At 44.4% G+C, this 20,563-nt stretch overlaps 1 protein-coding gene across 1 annotated transcript; it reads left to right on the top strand.

Moving 5' to 3' along the window:
• Positions 1-2,737: 2,737 nt before the first annotated feature.
• On the top strand, positions 2,738-7,275 carry LOC133922426 (26S proteasome regulatory subunit 8 homolog A-like). Its single transcript, XM_062367757.1, has 9 exons — positions 2,738-3,075; positions 3,914-4,011; positions 4,914-5,138; positions 5,212-5,274; positions 5,354-5,517; positions 5,660-5,816; positions 5,913-6,011; positions 6,099-6,209; positions 6,948-7,275. The coding sequence occupies exons 1-9, from the start codon at positions 2,859-2,861 to the stop codon at positions 7,086-7,088; spliced, it is 1,275 nt and encodes a 424-aa protein (XP_062223741.1). The 5' UTR covers positions 2,738-2,858; the 3' UTR covers positions 7,089-7,275.
• The last annotated feature ends 13,288 nt before the right edge of the window (positions 7,276-20,563 follow it).

Genomic DNA, 20,563 nt, shown 5'->3' on the forward strand with positions numbered 1-20,563 from the left:
AAGCATCGGTGGTGGATGGCGCGCCGTTAGCACAGCACCCGCCAAATCTTCCATTTGCGCGCCCAGACTTTGCACCGCCCGCTGGATGGATGCGCTGCCGAGCTGATGGTGGCGAAGGGCAGTTCCGGAGTCGAGAAGCCGAGTGAAGAGCAGGCTGGTGGCCGGAGTGAGGTTGCGTGGAGGGCTCTCGTCGGCGACAACCCGGGCAGCGAGTTCGACGATGGCTGGGGCGGGGAGGAGGGCCTCGGCGCGGTGACCTGTTGCCGCCTCGAGCATGAGGTCGGCGAGCTTCATGGTCGGGGTGCGGTCGTCGCTGCCGAGGCAGGTGGCGGGGGTGACATCGACGGTTGCTATGTCGTCGAGGGCGAGGTCGGTAGACGCGGAGTCGTCGGTGCTGGAGCGGCTGTCGTTGAGGGCGAGGAGGATGACCGCGGGGTCGTCGGTGCCGGAGCTGCTGTCGTCGAGGGTGAAATCGATGTTCGCGGGGTCCTCGGTGTCGGAGCGGCGGGCGGTGGGCGAGAGGACCATGTGATCGGCGACGTGTCGGGGGTTCTCACCGTGGAGCACCCTGGCGGCGAGGTCGAGGATGCCGGGGCCAGGGACGAGGGCCTGGCTGCGAAGCCCCGTTCCCGCCTCGAGCATGAGGTCGGCGAGCTTCATGGTAGGGTCGTCACTGCCGAGGCAGGTGGCGGTGGCGACATCGACGTTCTCTATGTCGTCGAGGGCGAGGTCGATGGTCGCAGGGTCGTCGGGGCCGGAACGGCTGTCATCGAGGGCGAGGTCAATGGTTCCTGGGTCGTCGATGCCGGAGCTGTCGTCGAGGGCGACGTTGATGGTCGCGGGATCATCGATGCCGGAGTGGCGGGCGGTGGGCGAGAGGTCGTTGATCACCCTGGCGGCGAGGTCGAGGATGCCGGGGCCAGGGACGAGCGCCTGGCCGCGAAGCCCCATTCCCACCTCGAGCATACGCTCGGCGAGGTTGACCGTCGCTGCATCGTAGGTGGAGAGGCGGCCGTTGGTGAGGGCGGGGACCAGAGGCTCGGCGAGGTCGCCACCGAGGAGAGCAGCCGCTCGTCCCTGGGCGGCGAGCACTGGGTCGGGGGCGGCGGCGGCTGCTGCTGCGACCTCCATGTGGCGGATGGCCTCGTCGAGCAGTGCGGCAGAGTCCCCGATCAAGCCGTCGACGACGACGAGGGCGTTGAGGTGCGCCATCCCCTGCACGTTCCAGTCCATCTCCTCCGCCTGATGGCGCAGCAAGTTCCGGGCGGAGGTGGCGTCGCGGATGCCGGAGAGAGCCACGACTTGGACCATGCAGCGCCTCTTCGCCCCATACATGTCCAGCAGGTCCTGGATGTCACGGAGGGACCTCAAGGCGTGCACATTCCTCCTCTTCCCCGCCATGGTGGCGCTTCCAGCAGGTGGTCGGGTGCGGTTGTGATTTTTGGTGTATTTATAGGGAGAAGAAAGGTTCCTTCTCCTGCAAGGAACAAAGCAGAATGGGAAATCCAAATTGAGCAAGCCACGCCGGGGTCGTCGATTCTCTCCCCCGTCTACCCTCACCTTTGAGATTAGTGCCCCTCCTTTCAACCGCGGCTGTTTTCTGAAATTGCAGAAATGAGAGAGGTGGAGTTTCAGTTATGTCGTTTTGACTGGAGTAACCAGTTAAGTATGCTCCACAAGGAATATCGTAACGCTCCTGTTTATAAGTAACAATGGGTATCATTTTTTCAACCTAGGTCGCAACATATGTCAAGATTAAAAATGAGTTTAGGCTATGGACTATGAGTGATACAAAACATTTAGCGCAGGCTGAGCCGATGTAACTATCTTTCTATCCTTTTAGGGTTGCTTTGCAGTTTGCCTCTTTTTTATAAACTTTAGCCGATCTTAACCTTTTCTACTTATTTAATAAAACAAGCAGATCTTATGCCTGTTCATTTAAAAAAACAATATGTACCATCTCTATCGAAAATCAGTACAGTATACACAAATGCACCGATACCACGTATGGCATGCCATCTATGCCGAAAGTCAACTGCTAACTAGCAATTTTGGATTTTGTCCTAGCTTTGAAGCAATTTCATCATATTCTCATACATGCTTCGAGGATTTTGTTCCAACAGGAACTCGTTCCATACACTTCATCTATACCATCAAAATCGTCTCATTGGTACTTTGGACACAATAATATGCATGAAGTTTGGCAGTTTGCTCTTCTTCTTTCTACTCCTAAGTATTCTTTTCCGTTCAATAGAAAACAAAGGAATTATGGAGGAATCAAATCCAACGGAAAAAAAAAAATCCTATAACTGCCCTTTGGATGATAGGATTGGTGCAAAGGAATTTCATAGGATAGGAAGATTTATCTGTATTTTGGAGGAATTCTATCATAAGCTCTAGCCTCATGTTTTCAATTACTTTGAAAGTTCTAATGCATCTTCTCTCATTTCTCTCTCTTACTAATGAACATCTAACTCCCAAATTTTCTATGAAGCATCTAAACATTTTGTGTGAGTAATTGTTACGGATTTTTATTCCATAGGAATAAGATGTTGGCAACTTTAATCCTGCATTTCCTATTCCTACATTTCGAGGATCCTGTGTTCCAAAGGGTTTTAAGATTGGACCTGTACTTAAAAAAAGAAAAAAGAAGAAGGATTGGCCGCGATTCCGAGTTGTGACCGACTCCCTCTCGACGCACGGAGCGACCTCCCCTATAAATCGAGCGCCCAAGGCACCAGAGCCAACCCAACAAGCAAAGCAAAACCCACCTGCACTGCACCCCGGGCCGAAGCCTTTCTTCCAACGCAAGAATTCAACCCGACTCCGACCCGTCCGATCTACTACCCGAGCCGGCGATGGCAACGGTGGCGATGGACGTCTCGAAGCCCACGCCGGCGGCGTCCGGCGACGAGGCCGCGGCGGCGGCGGCGGGGAAGGGGCGGGGCGGCGGCGGAGGGGAGGGGCTGCGGCAGTACTACCTGCAGCACATCCACGACCTGCAGCTCCAGATCCGGCAGAAGACCCACAACCTCAACCGCCTCGAGGCCCAGCGCAACGACCTCAACTCCCGAGGTGAGACCGTTCGCTCGATCCCGCTCGCCCCCAAACACTAGTTGAATCGATGTGGCTCTCACGCGCGCGGTTTGGTGTGGGATCGCCTTAGTGAAACCCTAGCTTTCGCTGTGTGTGAATCGCCGCCAAAGATATGGTTTACCCCGACCCGGTGATTCGTATGCTGAAGTAATTTTGTCAAATTATCTGGTCTGCGAAAGATGTTCTGTCGGTTAGTGTGTTAGATTGAATGACGCTCTGTTCTAACTGCGCTTGCTTAGATGCTTAACTGGTTCGTTTTTGAATTTTAATCGTGGGTATCTCGTCCATGGTAACTTAAACTGTTGTTTAACTGTGTTTGGATCTCGATTATATTAGTGAGCTGCGCGTTTTAGGTGCATGATGTCATTTGCTTGACTTTGTTTGTGTGCTCTGCCTCTCAATGTTGTTCTATCGCAATACTCTGAGGTTGTTAGGAGAACGTTTTACACCACTTTCTTTATGCGTGAAATTGTTCATTATTATTCAATGATGTCTTGCTTTGACATGATAGAACTGTGTTATGGTCGTTGTCTAACGCATGAACATTGTACCAAGAATGGAAAACTAAATTCATATCAAATTGAACATTTGGAATTTGAAATTGATCTAGTGATCATCCTGTATCCCCATTTTTTCATTTCAGAATTCTGTATAGCAGTAAATATAGGAATACCGGCTTATTGTTGCAGCATGAATCTTATATTTAGGATTTATGGAACTCCTCCGATTTCTGTTTCAGGAGCAGCACATCCTTCAGTGTGTATTTATATTCTGTTTACCATTTTCTAAATTTGTTGTTGCAATTTTGATTTTGCAGTTAGGATGCTCAGGGAAGAGCTGCAGTTGCTTCAAGAGCCTGGCTCGTATGTTGGTGAGGTGGTGAAGGTCATGGGCAAATCAAAGGTTCTGGTGAAGGTAAATTTTGCCTGTTTTATTGTTAGTATTTCTTACACATGTCATGTTCTGCTTATAATTATTCTGGCTGTCGGGAAAACAAAGTTTCAAGACTAAGATCTTATCCGTGCTCTTTAGGTTAATTTTATCACTTATATTCAGATTCGCTCATAAGTGGAAGAGTGCTAAGCTGCCTCCTTTATTATGTAAAACCTAAAAACGAGCTTATGGAAACTGGCATTAATTCTTAAGATCAGTTGACACTTGACATGTGGAAATTGTTGACTTCAGGATCTTTCTAAAGCTGCATATGCTTATAAAGAACAAAGGTTCATCACATGATCAATGTTAATGAATGAATGCATCATATATTCATGTTCCCTCCACATTCAAATCAAGTAAAGAACTAATAAGTAAAAGGATGATGTGACTTGTGTCTTAGATGCTTGGCACGCATTGGCATCGACCATAGCAGTATTTATATTGTTTGTTGTGTCAATCTATCATATAGTCTGTGCTATAGATTTCTGTATGTCCACGGACGATAATCCTTTGTTGAAAATTTGGCATAATGCATACAAGGTCCAGTCTGGATAAACTATGTTATTATGGATCCCAAATTATTTCTACTTTTGATTAACTGAGTACCCAGTGAAGATTCTTTCTTTTCTCAAAGTCAACTCTGCACAATAGGAATGTTTAAGAATTCCTGGAATTCTGTATATGATTTGCGGCAAGCTCTGAAGAGCTTCCTGATCTAGATCTTGTCTTTGTGAATAAATGGGTTTATAGCTGTGACTGATTGGATGTGCTATTTTGTAATTTCATCTTGTTGTTGGAATCTTGATCTGAGAGCTCTAAACAGAAGTTCTAAAGTTTCTGGTAATTAAAGTGATATAAACTTTTCAAATGCAATTGCTCAGGTGCATCCAGAAGGCAAATATGTTGTGGATATTGATAAGAGCATCGATATTACGAAGATCACACCTTCAACAAGAGTTGCTCTTCGAAATGACAGCTATATGCTTCATCTGATCCTGCCAAGCAAAGTTGATCCATTGGTCAATCTCATGAAGGTTGAGAAGGTTCCTGATTCTACTTATGATATGATTGGAGGTCTTGACCAGCAAATTAAAGAGATAAAAGAGGTTTGTGTTGAACTTCAATGAACTATCAATGCATTAAAGTATACACATTCTGACTTGCGGACTCAACTTTCAGGTCATCGAGCTTCCAATCAAACATCCAGAGCTATTTGAGAGCCTTGGAATTGCCCAGCCAAAGGTTCTTTTTATCAGACTATCTTAAGTGATCTAAACTTTAATATATAGAGAGGAATAGGCTCAATCTTGTTTATTTTCAGGGTGTCCTCCTTTATGGACCTCCGGGCACAGGGAAAACATTGCTGGCACGTGCAGTTGCTCATCACACGGACTGCACCTTCATCAGGGTGTCTGGTTCTGAGTTGGTTCAAAAGTATATTGGTGAGGGCTCCCGAATGGTTCGTGAGCTCTTTGTTATGGCCAGGTAGGCTGAGTAAATGTTTCCACAATTTTTTCTGTTATAGCTGAAGCATTAGTTGCTTGTGACTTGAAGCATAATTTCGCATATGCATTCTCTGTTCTTAAATTCTCAATGTGGGTTTAGTTATCTGGTTAACTTATTGCAGGGAACACGCACCATCCATTATATTTATGGACGAAATAGACTCTATTGGGTCTGCTAGAATGGAGTCTGGAACTGGCAACGGTGATAGCGAAGTGCAGCGCACTATGCTTGAGCTTCTAAACCAACTCGATGGTTTTGAAGCATCAAACAAAATTAAGGTACGCATTACTTATGCTTCTGTTTGCTGGATTGCTGATTCATAGATGCAAAGGGGAAGGAACATCATTGTGACACATTAAATGTTTTAATTGCAGGTTTTGATGGCAACAAATAGAATAGACATCTTGGATCAAGCCCTTCTGAGGCCTGGTCGCATAGACAGGAAGATTGAATTTCCAAATCCTAATGAAGATGTATGTTCTGCATAACTTATCCTATGTGCTTGCTGGTTTTGCATGATTGCTTGTGTTGACAGTGTGCTTAATCTTTTGCCCTTCCAGTCACGCTTTGATATCTTGAAGATTCATTCAAGAAGAATGAACTTGATGCGTGGTATTGATCTGAAAAAGATTGCGGAAAAAATGAATGGGGCCTCAGGAGCTGAGCTAAAGGTTTGTTTAGTCTATACTCCCACATCTGACGAACTATGTGCTACCTCACATTTCAATTTTTGTGATATTGGTTTGCCTGTCTGTTCATGCAAGCAGAAAGTTATATTCAGGCATCTTTTTTAGTCATCCCAACTGACTATTGCATCATGCACACATGCTCATGATGTGAGACTTGAAAATTGAGGAACATGCTCATCTAGCGTTATCTAGCTGATGCATCTGGAACATTCACATCCGAGTTCCGTTCCATTTTTGTCAATTTAGTTACATCGCCATCAGTATGAGATCAAGAATTAGGATTTAAAACCCTAAAGAAGTTTGTTGGCTGTGTTAACATGAGGTTTTTTGTAAGGTAGTCCTGATGTTCAGATTTTATTGCGATGGTGACATCAAAATGTTTGCACTAAAATCAGGTCCGCTGAAAATTCAAGCAGAATGTTCAGTCTGGGTTCACCAGGTATTCTTGTGATAATCTAGGTTCACCAGATATTCTTGTGATAAGGCAATCAAAATAACATCGAACCTAGCGTAACAACTTTGTTTGTACTAGAAAAGTTATAAGAAGACTTTGTGTTCTTCTTGGGATCACAAACATGTTTATGGCCTCAAAGCCACTGATGTTGTAGTTCCTCGGTGCATGGCCGTGTGTTTCAGTGGCGTGTATAATGTTGCTACTTGTATGTTGCACCTTGTGTTGATTTGAAGTAATTAATTCTGACTTCCATTTTTGTCGTTCAGGCGGTCTGCACAGAAGCTGGAATGTTTGCCCTCCGGGAGAGGAGGGTGCATGTTACCCAGGAGGACTTCGAGATGGCAGTGGCAAAGGTGATGAAGAAAGACACGGAGAAGAACATGTCCCTGCGGAAGCTCTGGAAGTGAAGTTCATGTCTTGACGTCCCGAGCTTCTACTGCCTCGCTGAAGCAGTGGAAGCGTGTAACCGCATGCTTTGGACCTTGGCCACACGCTTTAAGCTATGGCTTGCGTGCCTATGTTTAAAGTTCTTCAGATAACAGTTGTAGTATGCTGTTGCAAAGTTAAATTTTATCGGAGGACAAACATTGCTCACTCGCGATGTACGTTGCAATGCGTTTGCAGTTTGCCCACTCGTAATGAACACTGCCTACTGGTCTGAGGACAACAACACAAAGCCACTACTTGATGTCAGACCAACTCCCATGCTTTCTGCACAACAGTCTCCTCCCTGTGTTCCATCCGGGATAATTGCTCATTTATCACTCTCAAGAAATAGTAATTATTGTTGAGGATGAGGTCACCAGTGGTAAAAAAAGTGAATGCCCTGTTTCACCCCGTTGAACCCACTTCAGCCCATGGACGCCCATGTTTTACCAGTCCCGGATCTCAGGGCTATGTAGTCCCGGAACGCGCTAGACTTTCCAGTTAGCGAGATGAGGAGGGATGCAGATTAGATCACCGAAGCCCAAGTGAATATACTTAGAAAATCAATCAAATGACATGAAAAGGGTTATGTGGGTTTTCTTTTCTTTTTTTTTAGAACAGGATTACGGACTTACGTGCGGTGGTTCGTGACAAGGCTCGGGAGAGAATCTAGGGCCAGGGCTGCAAACCTCGGCTTAGCATTAAAAGCTCGTTAAGGACCTGTTTGAATAGGTCGAATTCCAGCCCAATCTATATGTATGTGTCGACAAGAATTTAGTTCAAACTCCTAATCTATTCACGTAGATTGAGCCAGAATTTGGCACATCCAAACGAGGCCTATCGAGAAATTAGAAAAATGGTGGCCCACTCCGAAAAAAGCCATCCCAGCCTTGAGCATTTCCGTCCGTGCCCCTGCCAAGGCCCATCGAGCAACCTGTACTCGAGACTCCCGCTGTGAGTTCCAACATCCAGCGGGTTTGGATGGTGCCGTGCTAGCCCACCAAACCATTGGCATGCTACAAAGTTGACGGATCATTTGGCCACCAGCATTTCAACTGCGTGTTGGCGTTGGAAAGAATTGAGAGAGCCAATGCAGCCTGAGTGAGCCAATAATTGGCGTCCATCCAAACGAGTACCTATGAACTCAATCAACGTCAATCTTTTAACAGGTAAGGACTTCAATCCAAACAAGCCCTATACGCTGGAGTCCTGGACTGAGCTTTAGATAAATGAAAATCGGATAAACGCACCCGTAAAGCGATGTGATAATTAAAGCGATGTGATACTGTAGTTATCAGGATATGCCACGCTGTTCTTCAAAGTTCCACTCACGCACGTACGCCTTTAGTGACAATTCAGGATACTGTAGCTTATCAACATCACATCCACTTACCACACCCCTAGGGTTTCTTCTTCACCGGCCGGCATCTCCCACGTGCAGACGTGCACGCCCGAAACGTTCAAACGAGGCTAATTTTTCAGTGCAAGTGACGGGACAGACGAGATACGGGAATGTTCACACGCGTAGCTCCGATTCCCGACACCGGGGAGCGGGCACGGTTGCTATCGAAAGCTCCTGTCCCCCCATCCATAGTCCATACACACCCGAGATGGTACGCTTGGATTCGTGTGGAGCTCGCGCTACAGACCATCCACCGCAGCAACGCACGCACACACCGCGCGCGCGCGGAGTCCACTATCAGACGCGCCGCGCGAAGGCCCCGGCTGGCCCCGGGGCGGTCGATCCCGCCGCGTGGGGCGGCGGCCACGAAAGCACGGAATTCTTCCCGTCCGCCGCGTGCGGTCATTTCACGTCAGATCAGAGGCATTTATCATCAAATCAGAAGCGTTTCACCGTACCCACCGGCTCGGCGGCGGCTGGCTGGCTGGCCGCTCGCTCGCGCCCCAGTTTCGCCCGCACCGCCCCCATCGCGATCCCGCCGATGGATCCATCTCGGCCGGACGCGCGCGCCGCACATACGATTGGCCCGTCTCATCGACGCGGCGCACCTGGCTTTGCCCTTGCAGTGGCATGCAGGCCATATGCATGCATGGTGCCGTGCATGGCAACGACAGACATCCACATGCACCGGCCTTACCGCCGCGCGGGCGCCGTCGTGTCGGGTACATACGGACCTGCCTGCATAGGTAGTCTCTGTTCGCGCTTTGACTTGACACGCCCGCCGGCCGCACCTGCACGCGCGCGCGCACGACCCGTCGATCGATTACGTGTGCGCAAAGCGCAGCACCAAATTTGAACGCGGTGCCACGCGAACGTCCCAAACGGCACCTATCGCCCACCGCGTTACATGAGACAGACGTAACCTTAGCGGCGGACGCGGATGAACTACTAGAATGACTATCTCCTTCTTCCTTTTCAACCTCTTTTCTTTTTTCTCTCTCTCCTCTTCTTCCTCTTATATATGGATCCCCAAAGGATACAAGAATTAAGCTCTGTCTAGTTCGCGTCTAAAGTTAGTCATATTAAAAAAAATTAAGTTACTATTTGGTTGACACTATAATAAATCATATTTTATTAATCTTTAACCCACATGTTATCCACTCAAAATTTTAACTAATTTTATTACACTTATAACTAATAACTTCTTCACCACACTTCTTATATTAAATCGTACTTATCTAACCTTATGCGTGAACCAGTTCTACGTCTCCCGCGTTTGATCGGATCCTTTGCAGTTACTATCGGTAATTGCAGAGAGCTACAGTAGAATACATTAGAAGCACTCCATAGTCGTTAATTTAGAGATGAATGGATTGGATCGTGTTAATGAAAAGATCCGTGTCCCTCCCCCGCCCCCTAAGATCCTCCCTGCGTAACGTCCGTACGTGGCGCCTATACGTGCGCACGTGCCACGGCATGTGCCTAATTCGCCCCCAACCTTTCATCTGTAGCACGTTAGATGGGCCGTGACGCATGGGCAGCGTGGCGACACGGACCGGACAGGAACCGTGGGCCATGGGCTAGGTTTGGGCGATTGACGCGTTGGTGCGCTCGCAGGGGGCGAGGCAGGCGGCCGAGCCGACGGGGATGGAGACCGCAGGGGATGGCGGCCGGGAGCCTGTCTGCTCGGGGGCTGGATCGGGCATCCGCCGTGTCCGTTCCGTGGGCTACGCGTGGTCCCGCCGGCAGTTACACGCCGTCCGGCATCGGCATGGGACACAACAAAGCTGAAAGGAAGTCGATCCAAACCTTCACTCAACCTGACCTATGCCAACCAACCTGTTCACAGTGGCATACGTATCAATCAGCACCCATGTACATATTCACTCATCTGGCTACAAGTGAGTCATGGCTTTGAATCGCCAAATACACTGAGCTCGATCGATTGCGTAGATTTTTTCTGGATCTGGATCTGGATGTGTCGTAGAATTGGCGTTCACGGTTCCCCTTGTGACTGAACTCGAGGCGTCCATGAGAACGCGATGAACCAGGTTTTGACACGACCGTCGCCACTGCTCTTACCTGATTCAAACCTGTCGAGTAAAAGTCCGTGCTCATCTCTGACGCCACCGGATTCTACTGGTACTTGCCACGAGAAGCCTCCCTCCCCAGGTGACCACGCCACTTTACCTTGGCATTTTGCTGTCGCACAAACAGCACGACACAGGTCCAAAAGAAACATGAACTGCTCTGATCCTTATGAACTGCTCTGATCCTTTCCTGATGTGTGATGTGTCTCCCCTCCATCGTCCGCCTTTTGTGTTCTTTCGCTCCGTGCATATACATAGCCAAGCTCTGCACCTTTTTGGTACTGAAATGCTTACTAACCTGGGCTCCACACGACAATGCGTGATCGCCGTTTGGGCCTTGTCGTGGATCAGGGATTAGGATCTTCTGACTTCACGTCATCGTCACTGACACGTGAACCACCGATATCATGATGTCAGGGATCTTGATTCGTCGACCAGATAGATAGATACTAATAGAAAGAGAGTCGCAAAAGAGCTCGATTACAAGTATGGTTTTGGACATTTGATTCAATGGGTTTCATATGTATAACGGACCATAGTACACACAGGGGGATCATGCGTGTTTTTGTAGTGCAGGTAGTTACGTACGTATGTCAAAAGTTAAAGCATATATAGTATATGAAAGTCGATGATGTTGAGCCCTTCTCTAAGAGTCTATATTGAACGAGTTTGGCGTCGTTTCTTGTCTTGTCTCTTGCAATGGCAAAAGGTTTCTTGATTTCTTATCCATGGGCCATGGCATATTGCTTGTAGTTTCATACGTTTTTTCTATAAAAAATATTTATTTAGATTAATTTGCCAGCTGGATATTCAGTTATTTCCCTCCTGGTCGTTCATGCGGCTCGATCGCGTTGAATCGTTCCCTCCTGATTGACGCGTGAAAAAGAAATCCAACCGGTTCCCGTTGCCAATCTTTTTTGTAGAGTATAAATTTGCGAAGACCATATGAACGATATAATAAGGTTACACAAATTCACATGTTGTTAATGGCAACATATGTGTATGAGAAAAGAACACTGTTATAGGCAAGTACATTTGTCCCGGCTAATAAATTAGCTTATGTATTGATATGTAATCTTAAGATGATTTAATAGATAATTATTTTTTCACTTGTCTCATATTAATTCTACAACCTCATAATTTAAATATGAAAAAAAAATACTATAAGTTACATAGCAATAACAACTCGTATAATTATACGAGATTAGTCTTATAATCTTAAATTTTAGTTTTTGAGACAATTTCTTCGTGAATCAACCTCTTCCTCTCACTTTCCTCTCTTCCACATCATAAAAAAAATCTTATAACAATATATAAGACGACCTATGAGACGGCTAATATCTACCAATTTACCTGCTCTGAGGAGAAAAAAAAAATCTCAATTCGAGGATTATTTGTGTCCGCCAAATGCGAAAAGCATGCATGCCTTCTTCTTCTTTTTTTTCTTAACGCGTATCAATGTTATGCGATCTAGGCGAAATTAGAACCGTCAACTGCAATCGAGCTTCTGCCGGAGTTGTCAACATCTCTTTCAGGGAAAGGGTAAGAGGACTCCTAAGGCCACTCTTTATGAGAATTAGACTTTTGGTTTAGTCTAAAGATGTGGCGTTTTGAGACTAAGTAATTCGTTAATCTTGCAGCAGGAGTCAGGACCGTGTACATATGTTGTTTACTCAAGTATTCCATTTCAACGTTGATATGTTTGGTCCAGTCAAACACGCAAAATGTATATATACTTACGCCATACTACGACCACTGTCGTCCCCAATACGCATCACGCATGGAAGACGTCAAGCAAGTCTGCGAACGAACCGGATGAAAACAATAAATCTTCAACCAACAATATATTGGGAAATTTTGTTTTTTAATAACAAAATATTATAATGTAAATATTGAGTCTTAGTTATGTTCCTGGCTGAATATATATATGAGCGGGGATCGAACATGTAAGCGATCAGCGCGTGTGTATATATATAAATAAAATATGTATTTAATAATATAAAGAGTATCTTATATGATAAATGATATGTATATAGAGCATGTAAGTATATAAGATTATCTAAGTGGTATCTATATTTTTTAATGGTTTGTATATATATTTTTAGTATATTATATTTTATGTACAAATATGAAAGTATTATCAAAATCTATTAAAATTGATGAACTTATTTTCAATTTTTTCATATAATTCACGTTGGAGTATCTTAGAATGAGTATATAAGTATATTCATAGTGATAAAAAGTATATCTAGTTTATTTATATGATATATCATATATATATATATATGTATACATATACATGTATATGTATATACATACATACACATATGCGTGTGAAAAACTGAGATAATTTTCGTCAGACATGGCATATGACGTTCGTGCGCAGAAACCCTAGAATGTACGGCAGCACGACTGAACAAGTGAGAAAGGTACAAGGATTTAGCTTAAGCAAGCACTAATCTTTTCTTATAATATATTGCCACAAATTCATGCTAATTATACATACCGAAAGCGTACGATCATTCTTGAAACAAAAGTGAGTTCGACCAAAGAAATTATTAGCGGAATCCAACCGGAGGCCCCCCAGCTTTGGACTGATTCCATGAATCCATTGTGTCCATTTTAACCGGTCGGTCGAAGATAATATTCTTCTTTTTGGGTGATGAGACTTTCATGACAAAGACATTTCTGCATTTTGTGCCACAAGTGAGCCATTACCATGTCAATTTACTCTCGGTCAGTAACCAGATTCTCGGACCGGCCACCTCGCCAATTTTCTCCTAACGCAACAGGTACTAATGAAAAACTTCGGGAAAAAAAGATAAATCCAAGAACCTGCTAAGAAATTCTGATTAAAAATATCAATCAAAGCTGCGAAGTTAATCCTAGAGGGTGCGATAAAAAAATATTAACTGTGTATGTACAGGAAAAATAATACGGTAGTATATGTAAGGCTGAAAATAAAACTCGAGGCTCATGAGTTAGCTTAAGCTTGAAAAGGCTCGATTTAGTGGCTAAACAAGCTGAGCTTGAGTTGTCTCCTCAGCTCGGTGGCCAAATGAGGTGAGCCAGAGCTGGCTCGTGAGCAGCTCGTTGGCTCAGTTATCAGTCTAAGCCAAAGAAGGTGGCACCAGACACCCTGACACCCCACGGTCCTCTCTACCTCTCCTCCCCACACCTCACTCCTCACGACCTCACCCAATGCCTACCACCCACCGCCCAGCACAGACACGCCTGACAGCTGACGCACCATAGTGGGACGACCGACCGGCTCTAGCCACCGGCCCCAAGTCTCCAGACATGTCCTCTCTACCAATTGCCACCTCTTTGTCTGCATCTCGGCACCCCGTGGGGACCTCTTCGCCCGCCAACCTCTCCACTCACGACCACCTCTCCGCTCGCATCTTAGCACCCTAACACATCCTCTCCGTTCGCATCTTGGCACCCTAACACATCCTCTCCACTCACGACCACCTCTCCGCTCGCATCTTAGCATCTCGTCGCCGCCTCTTCGCCCGCATCCCGGCATCCCGTCGCCTTCTCTCTGCCTGACACCGCCTCTCCGCCCGCATCCCACCGTTGCCTCTCCACCAGCATCCCAATATCCCGTCACGTCCTCTCCGCCCATCGTCGCCTCTCTGCCCACATCCCGGCATCCCACCGCCTCCTCTCTGCCCGCATCCCGACATCTCGCCGCCTCCTCTCTGCCTGCATCTTGATATCCTGCCACTACCTCTTGCCTGCATCCCAGCATCCCGCCGCCTCCCGTCAAGCTACCGCTAGCCAGCCAACCCATGGCCCCACGCTTCTAGCCTTCTGCAACCTGGCTCGTGAGCTAAGTCGAGCCGGCTCGAGCCAACAACGAGTCTGAGCCGAGCTATTGTTTTAGCTCGACAACCTAACCGAGTCGATCCTGGCTCGGCTCGCCCACAAGCGAGCTCATCCGAGCCGAGCCGCTCGGCTCGTTTCCACCCCTAAGAATGTGGGTTCGACGTGAATTGTATACAGTTCTCAAATATGCTATTTGTAATTTTTGTGAAATAAATTCTCAAAGTCTCAGTCAATCGCGCCACACATATATATATACTACAAGAAAAATTAACTCTAAATTATTCAGAACAGATGACATGTATAGATGAGATCAATGGTGACCTTTTAGCTGTTCCTTCATTGTGATTCACAAGCAGATTTGTAGCGACATTGGTGGATAGATAAACACTACATGCAAAGGAATAGGGTTCTTTGGAAATGCTTTGCACCCTTTCAAGTTATGCAGAGTCATGGCCATGCTCATTTGTGTAACTAACTAGCTAATTTTCATTTATTCTCTTGCAGAATCTATCCGTGATGAAAGTTTAAGAACATGTATCCTTTTCTTTAGCGGATCAGAAGAATTATCTTGACCCATGAAACTCATTTAAAGTGCCGAACCTCAATCTAGTGGGGTCTTTTCTCTTTCTCTTTTCAGTTATTCGATTCGGCAGCTAAGCAAGAAGAATATGAATCCAAATATCGGAGCATTTTAGGCGCACATGGAATTTGGAATAATGGAATCCCATTTTGGCTTCCAAACAATATGATTTGTGCTCTTTTTATCCATAGCCATAGATGTGGTGAGTGGCGACAGTTGGTTGTTGGAGAGGTTATTAGATTCATTTGATCATGAGAGGAAACTTCCATCACATGGTATATATGACCTACAAAAATAGCCGCATACATATCATGAACTAAAATAATGTGGTGAGTGGCGACAGTTGCCTGTGAAGCTTACTGTATTCTTCCACAAAAAATTCTCAATAAGAAAAAGTATTCTTCCAAGAAAAGGTGAATCACCAGAAATTCTTCTACATCTAAAAAGGAGAAATTTTTCTCTAATTACTTTCTCATTTCGGTTGTGTGCTAGAATCAAGTTGTTCAAACTTCGATCGGCAATCCATATCTTTGTAGATATTTAGATCGGAAAAATAAAAATGACATACATAGAAAATTACTTTCATTACGTAAGAAACAAGCAAAGAGATACGACGTTAGTGACGACTGCTCAACACGCGTCAGTGACGGGTAGACGCGTTGACAGGTCTATATCTGATCCCGATCAGAAGGGACATTAGTGACGCGTCTTTATTGGACCCGTCACTAATACTATTAGTGACGCGTGTTAAGTTGTCATCACTAATGTGGTGTCTCCTTCATTAGTGACGGATCATGTTGTGAGCCATAACTGATGATAATAGCGACGGGTCAAGTTGTGAACCATTACTAATGACTAGGTCATCAATGATGGATCGTCCTAGGCCAGTTATTAGTGATGAGTCAATTTGTGACCCGTCACTAATGATAAGGTTATCAGTGACGGGTCATCCTAGGTCAGTCATTAGTGATGGGTCACAACTTAACCCTTCACTAATGATACACTCATTAGTGATGGGTCATCCTATATCAGTCATAGTGACGGGTCAACTTGTAACTCATCACTAATTACCAACTCCAATCACTAATGACGGTATTCGCACATATTTTTTATTTCTATTTTATTTTTCTCTTATTTTTTCTCACCTCAACAGAACTAGAATATGAACCATTGTACATTTCTGCCCAAGTTTGATGTAAGGTGTGGCGGCTATGGACATAAGTGCGTGTTCCGAAAACGGTGTAAAAACTTCTGGGTGCCAGAAAATCTTCCAAGCTATTTTTGGTGTCAAAAAATTCTCCAAACCCAACAAAGTGGGGGAGAAACGGATGTAACTTTTTTTTAGATGTCCATAGAGTAAAAAAAATGTTAAAATCGGAGTCCGTATGTAAAAGTTATACCCGTTTTACCGAATGCACTCCGGGTCACCTATCAAATTATAACCCTCAACAAAATTTGGCAAAATTAGTCATTAGTGATGGGTCATGGTTATGACGCGTCACTAATGACCTTAGGCAAAAAAGGTTAAAAGGATAAAATATCCGGTTTCAATCACAACTACGTGGTAGCAGAGGTGGTAAGGTGGCTACACGCGCGAGTAGGAGGTCATGGGTTCGATTCCTATAGAACGCAAACTTTAAAATAATGTGAAAAAACGTGGCTTATGAGGCATATGGGATGAGCCTATGTTGGGATGGCTCGGGTAAAATTTTTTTTGACTTTTTTTTCTCCAAAAATACGAAAAATATTGATCAGTTATTAGTGACGAGTCAAGATTACAACCCGTCACTAATGTTCAGTCAATAGTGACAGGTCACTGGTCGTTAGTGACGGGTTACGGTTATGACCCATCACTAATGACCTCATTAGTGACGGGTACATGACCTGTCACTAATACAGGTTATCACCCGTCATTAATGACTTTTTTTCACGTAGTGTTTCATAATGTTCAAACTTTACTAGGTCTTGTAAATACAATGTCTGATTTTATATACACACACTACATAAATAAATTTCTTTTTGAGTGCGAGTCCACACTACCTCAGAACGGGTTATTATAGATGAATTTTAAACCCTACCACAGATGGTTATATGTTCTATCTCTGTAAAGGTGTCTGTGATATCGACCTTGTTACAAACGATTAGAACTCCGTATGTAATAGAGATACACACAAACAGATTTTATGTAAAACTGTCTATGAGTAGTAAATGTCACATACGGTTTTGTAAAAATCTATCTATGAGCAGTAAGAGTAACTGTAACAGACAGTTTTTGTTGAAACACATATGTATAAAGTGACACATATGAAGTTCTTTTAAAACTGTTTGTGTGACCCCCATATAAGAAATTTTGCTTCATAGCTACCCTTATGATATGACATGTATACTTCATGATTCACAAATTAAACAACATCACATGTATTATTTACATATCCCATATTGACACCTTGTTCAGAACATCAATCACACATTATTCAGAACTTCAACACAGTCATTTACATATCATAAAGGTTAAGAACATCACACAGCTACACATTGACACATTGTTTGGAACACATAAACCTAACTAGCTATACACAATCCTTAGCTACTCCACATTTTTCTTACAGAAGGACGAGATGCTTGACATCATTGACGTCGTCTTCCAAAAGGATGAGATGCTTGACATAATTGGCGACACTATCTTCCAGAAGGATGAGATGCTTGCCATCATTAATGATGTATTCCCAAAGGATGAGATGATCGATATCATTGGTTGATGTCATCTTCTAGAAAGATGAAATGATTAACATCATCTAAGCCTCCTGCATTTCAGCACAATATCAACCCAAGCATCGTCTTCAATGTGCATTTCGCTGTCATCCAGATCAGGCTCCATCCTGACTATCTCATGCATGAGCTATAACCAAACCGCATTGCTACCAAACTGCTAATCATGGTTAAGCAAGAAATGTGTGTTTAAATTAGTCTTATAGTTCACGAAAATATCTCCATTGTGATGAACAACAATAGAGAAATTTTCATATGCAAGAACATAATAGAGAACGTGATTCATAACAAAAACAGGGTCCACGGAGAGACCCTTCATAGCAGTAAAGAACACGAAATCCACACGACCGAATTTGATGCCAAGCATCCTCACCGTGGAAGCAACATATGGACAAGCCCATCCTACTAACGTTTGATAGCAGTGAACTAAGCCATTACAGATCTGCGACGGAAACACTGTATGACCATCAATTACACAGATCAAGCAAACCCTAAGAGACCCTAACATAACCACAGTGGACATATAGACTTTACTCACCTCGGTGTAGGGGGATTAAGTGCCCAAATCTCGCCCCTTCGATGCAGAAACATCCCTAGCTTGCGGAATGGGTTCTTGGATGGCAATGAGGAAGATGAACTCCTCGTTGCTTTATATTCAGTGAGCGAGATGTGTGTGGGAAGCCAAAGAACGAGGGGAGACAAGCGGGTTGTTTGTGTGGAAAGCTAAAAGCGAGGGAGGACGAGCGGATTATGTGTGTGAGAAGTTTAAGGGTGAGGGGAGATGAACATTCAAATTTTAAACAGTTCCCAGTCTTCAACTACATACGGGTGTCCAAAAATATATTTATGTCTACCATACAGATACATGCAGATCTAAAAAAACCGTCTGTGATATTTTCTTAACGTTGTTTGTAATTGTATGATGGAAACATACGAATTTATAAAAATCATTTGTGACATCAGGTACACCCAGACAACGGTTTGTTACAGACATATCTTTCTTAGCAAACATCTAAAAATATTTTATTAGTGACGGATCTTAAAAATCGTCTATGACACATCATCTATTTTCACTGGTTCTATAATAATACCATGTCCAAACCTCGTTCTATATCTAGGTTACTGAAGCTTGACGCTAGCACAAGGGAAAATTATAAAATTGATCTCCTGTTGCCCTACAATATACATGTTTTTCTGTACTTCTGTCACGAGGACTTCACGTGCCCAATTCGGTTCATTTCCTCTCAGTGCAACAAAAGAAAATATTAAAAATGCAACTCATTAGCATATATATATATATATATATATATATATATATATATATATATATATATATATATATATATATATATATATATATATATATATATATCGAAGATGTCGACTCACTGACAGAGACATTGTTACTTGCGAAACAGTTGAGCTACCGATCGACCCAGCCATTGTCCACTACGTCGAAAGCACAGGACGTCGATGAGTCGATCGATGACACGGCGAAAGCGAAACGATACCTCAAGACGCTCCCGGGGCTCTGCAGCACTACCGCTAGCTTTGACTTGCACAGTGGCCGCTAGGTGTAGATTCAGCTTTCACTACTTGCACACTACGCCTGTACGTGCAGATGGAGCTAGGCGTACGAGAGCAGCGCGGTGCATGGCATGGCATGGCACGGCGGTCACGAGGAGATCACATGTGGGAAGTGGGATCCCCGCGCGCGCGCGAGAGAGAGAGAGAGAGAGAGACGGCCTGCGGGGTGCGGGCGCAGAGGGAGGGAGCAAATGGTGGATGGCAGCAGCTGCGCCTCCACGCCTGCGCGGGCGCGGCGCGGGCTGCACGGACGTGCTCGGTCCCGTGCTGCCTGGCCGCGCTGCGCCGTGGCATGCATCTGTCGACGATCGACGCATGGAAACGGGGAAAGGGGAGTAGGGATGGTAATGGCGTTCCGTTCCTTGGTAACTCGCGGAGAATTCTACTATTAGGTTAAATTTAGGATAGAGATAGAAAGACGCTTTCGATCCCCACTCTCTATTATATTTTAATATCACACATATATATATTTTTATATAAACATACAAATGTTATATTATATTAAGAAAATAATAAATTATTCTTATATTTTTTTAATCTATCCTACGATATTTAATCCATCTTATATTAATTACCCTTATATATATCTATAAATTACTTATTTATACTATAAACACATTGTTAATATATAAACATAATTAATTATGATTTAATTTTATATCCTCATTAATTGATGACTCAACTCCTACAAAATTTTCCACGAGAATAAAATAAGTAAAAACTCCTTCGTAACTAAATAGAGACAAGATGAAGAAACATAGCCGTCAAGAGGGGCAAATCCAGCAGGGCCTTTGGCCGGGATTCGAACAGTAAATTACAAGAGGAATATAATGCCTCTGATTTATTCAGAATAGCGTGAGACACTAGCTAAATTCATATTGTATTATTACTATATCAATACTGTCCTGTCCGTGCTAGCTCCGTGCCCTTCGCCGTCAGCTTGCGGCTTTCCAACCTAGCCTGATCTTGTCGTTTCATGGAGCACCTGGCCTCAGGGTTCGTACTGTAAATTTTAGTCTAGGAATTAAAGAAAGAAGACTCGTTATTGGTGAAATTAAAACATCTTTTACAGAGAGCTGTAATAATTAAATCATACCAATAAAAATTTGCAAAGACCCAAAGAAATCATATTTCATAGCGTAGCATAATGCAATATATACGACAACCAAAATTGTCTCTAAGAATGCGAGGAGACAT

The sequence above is a fragment of the Phragmites australis genome, chromosome 6 (assembly GCF_958298935.1).
Source record: "Phragmites australis chromosome 6, lpPhrAust1.1, whole genome shotgun sequence".
Lineage (NCBI taxonomy): Eukaryota > Viridiplantae > Streptophyta > Magnoliopsida > Poales > Poaceae > Phragmites > Phragmites australis.

Bases quoted from the DNA above. Each gene is read 5' to 3' on its own strand.
- LOC133922426 (XM_062367757.1), top strand. From the start codon at position 2,859: ATGGCAACGGTGGCGATGGACGTCTCGAAGCCCACGCCGGCGGCGTCC. The intron at 3,076-3,913 runs GTGAGACCGTTC...TTGATTTTGCAG, and splicing joins CAACGACCTCAACTCCCGAG to TTAGGATGCTCAGGGAAGAG. The intron at 5,275-5,353 runs GTTCTTTTTATC...GTTTATTTTCAG, and splicing joins TTGGAATTGCCCAGCCAAAG to GGTGTCCTCCTTTATGGACC.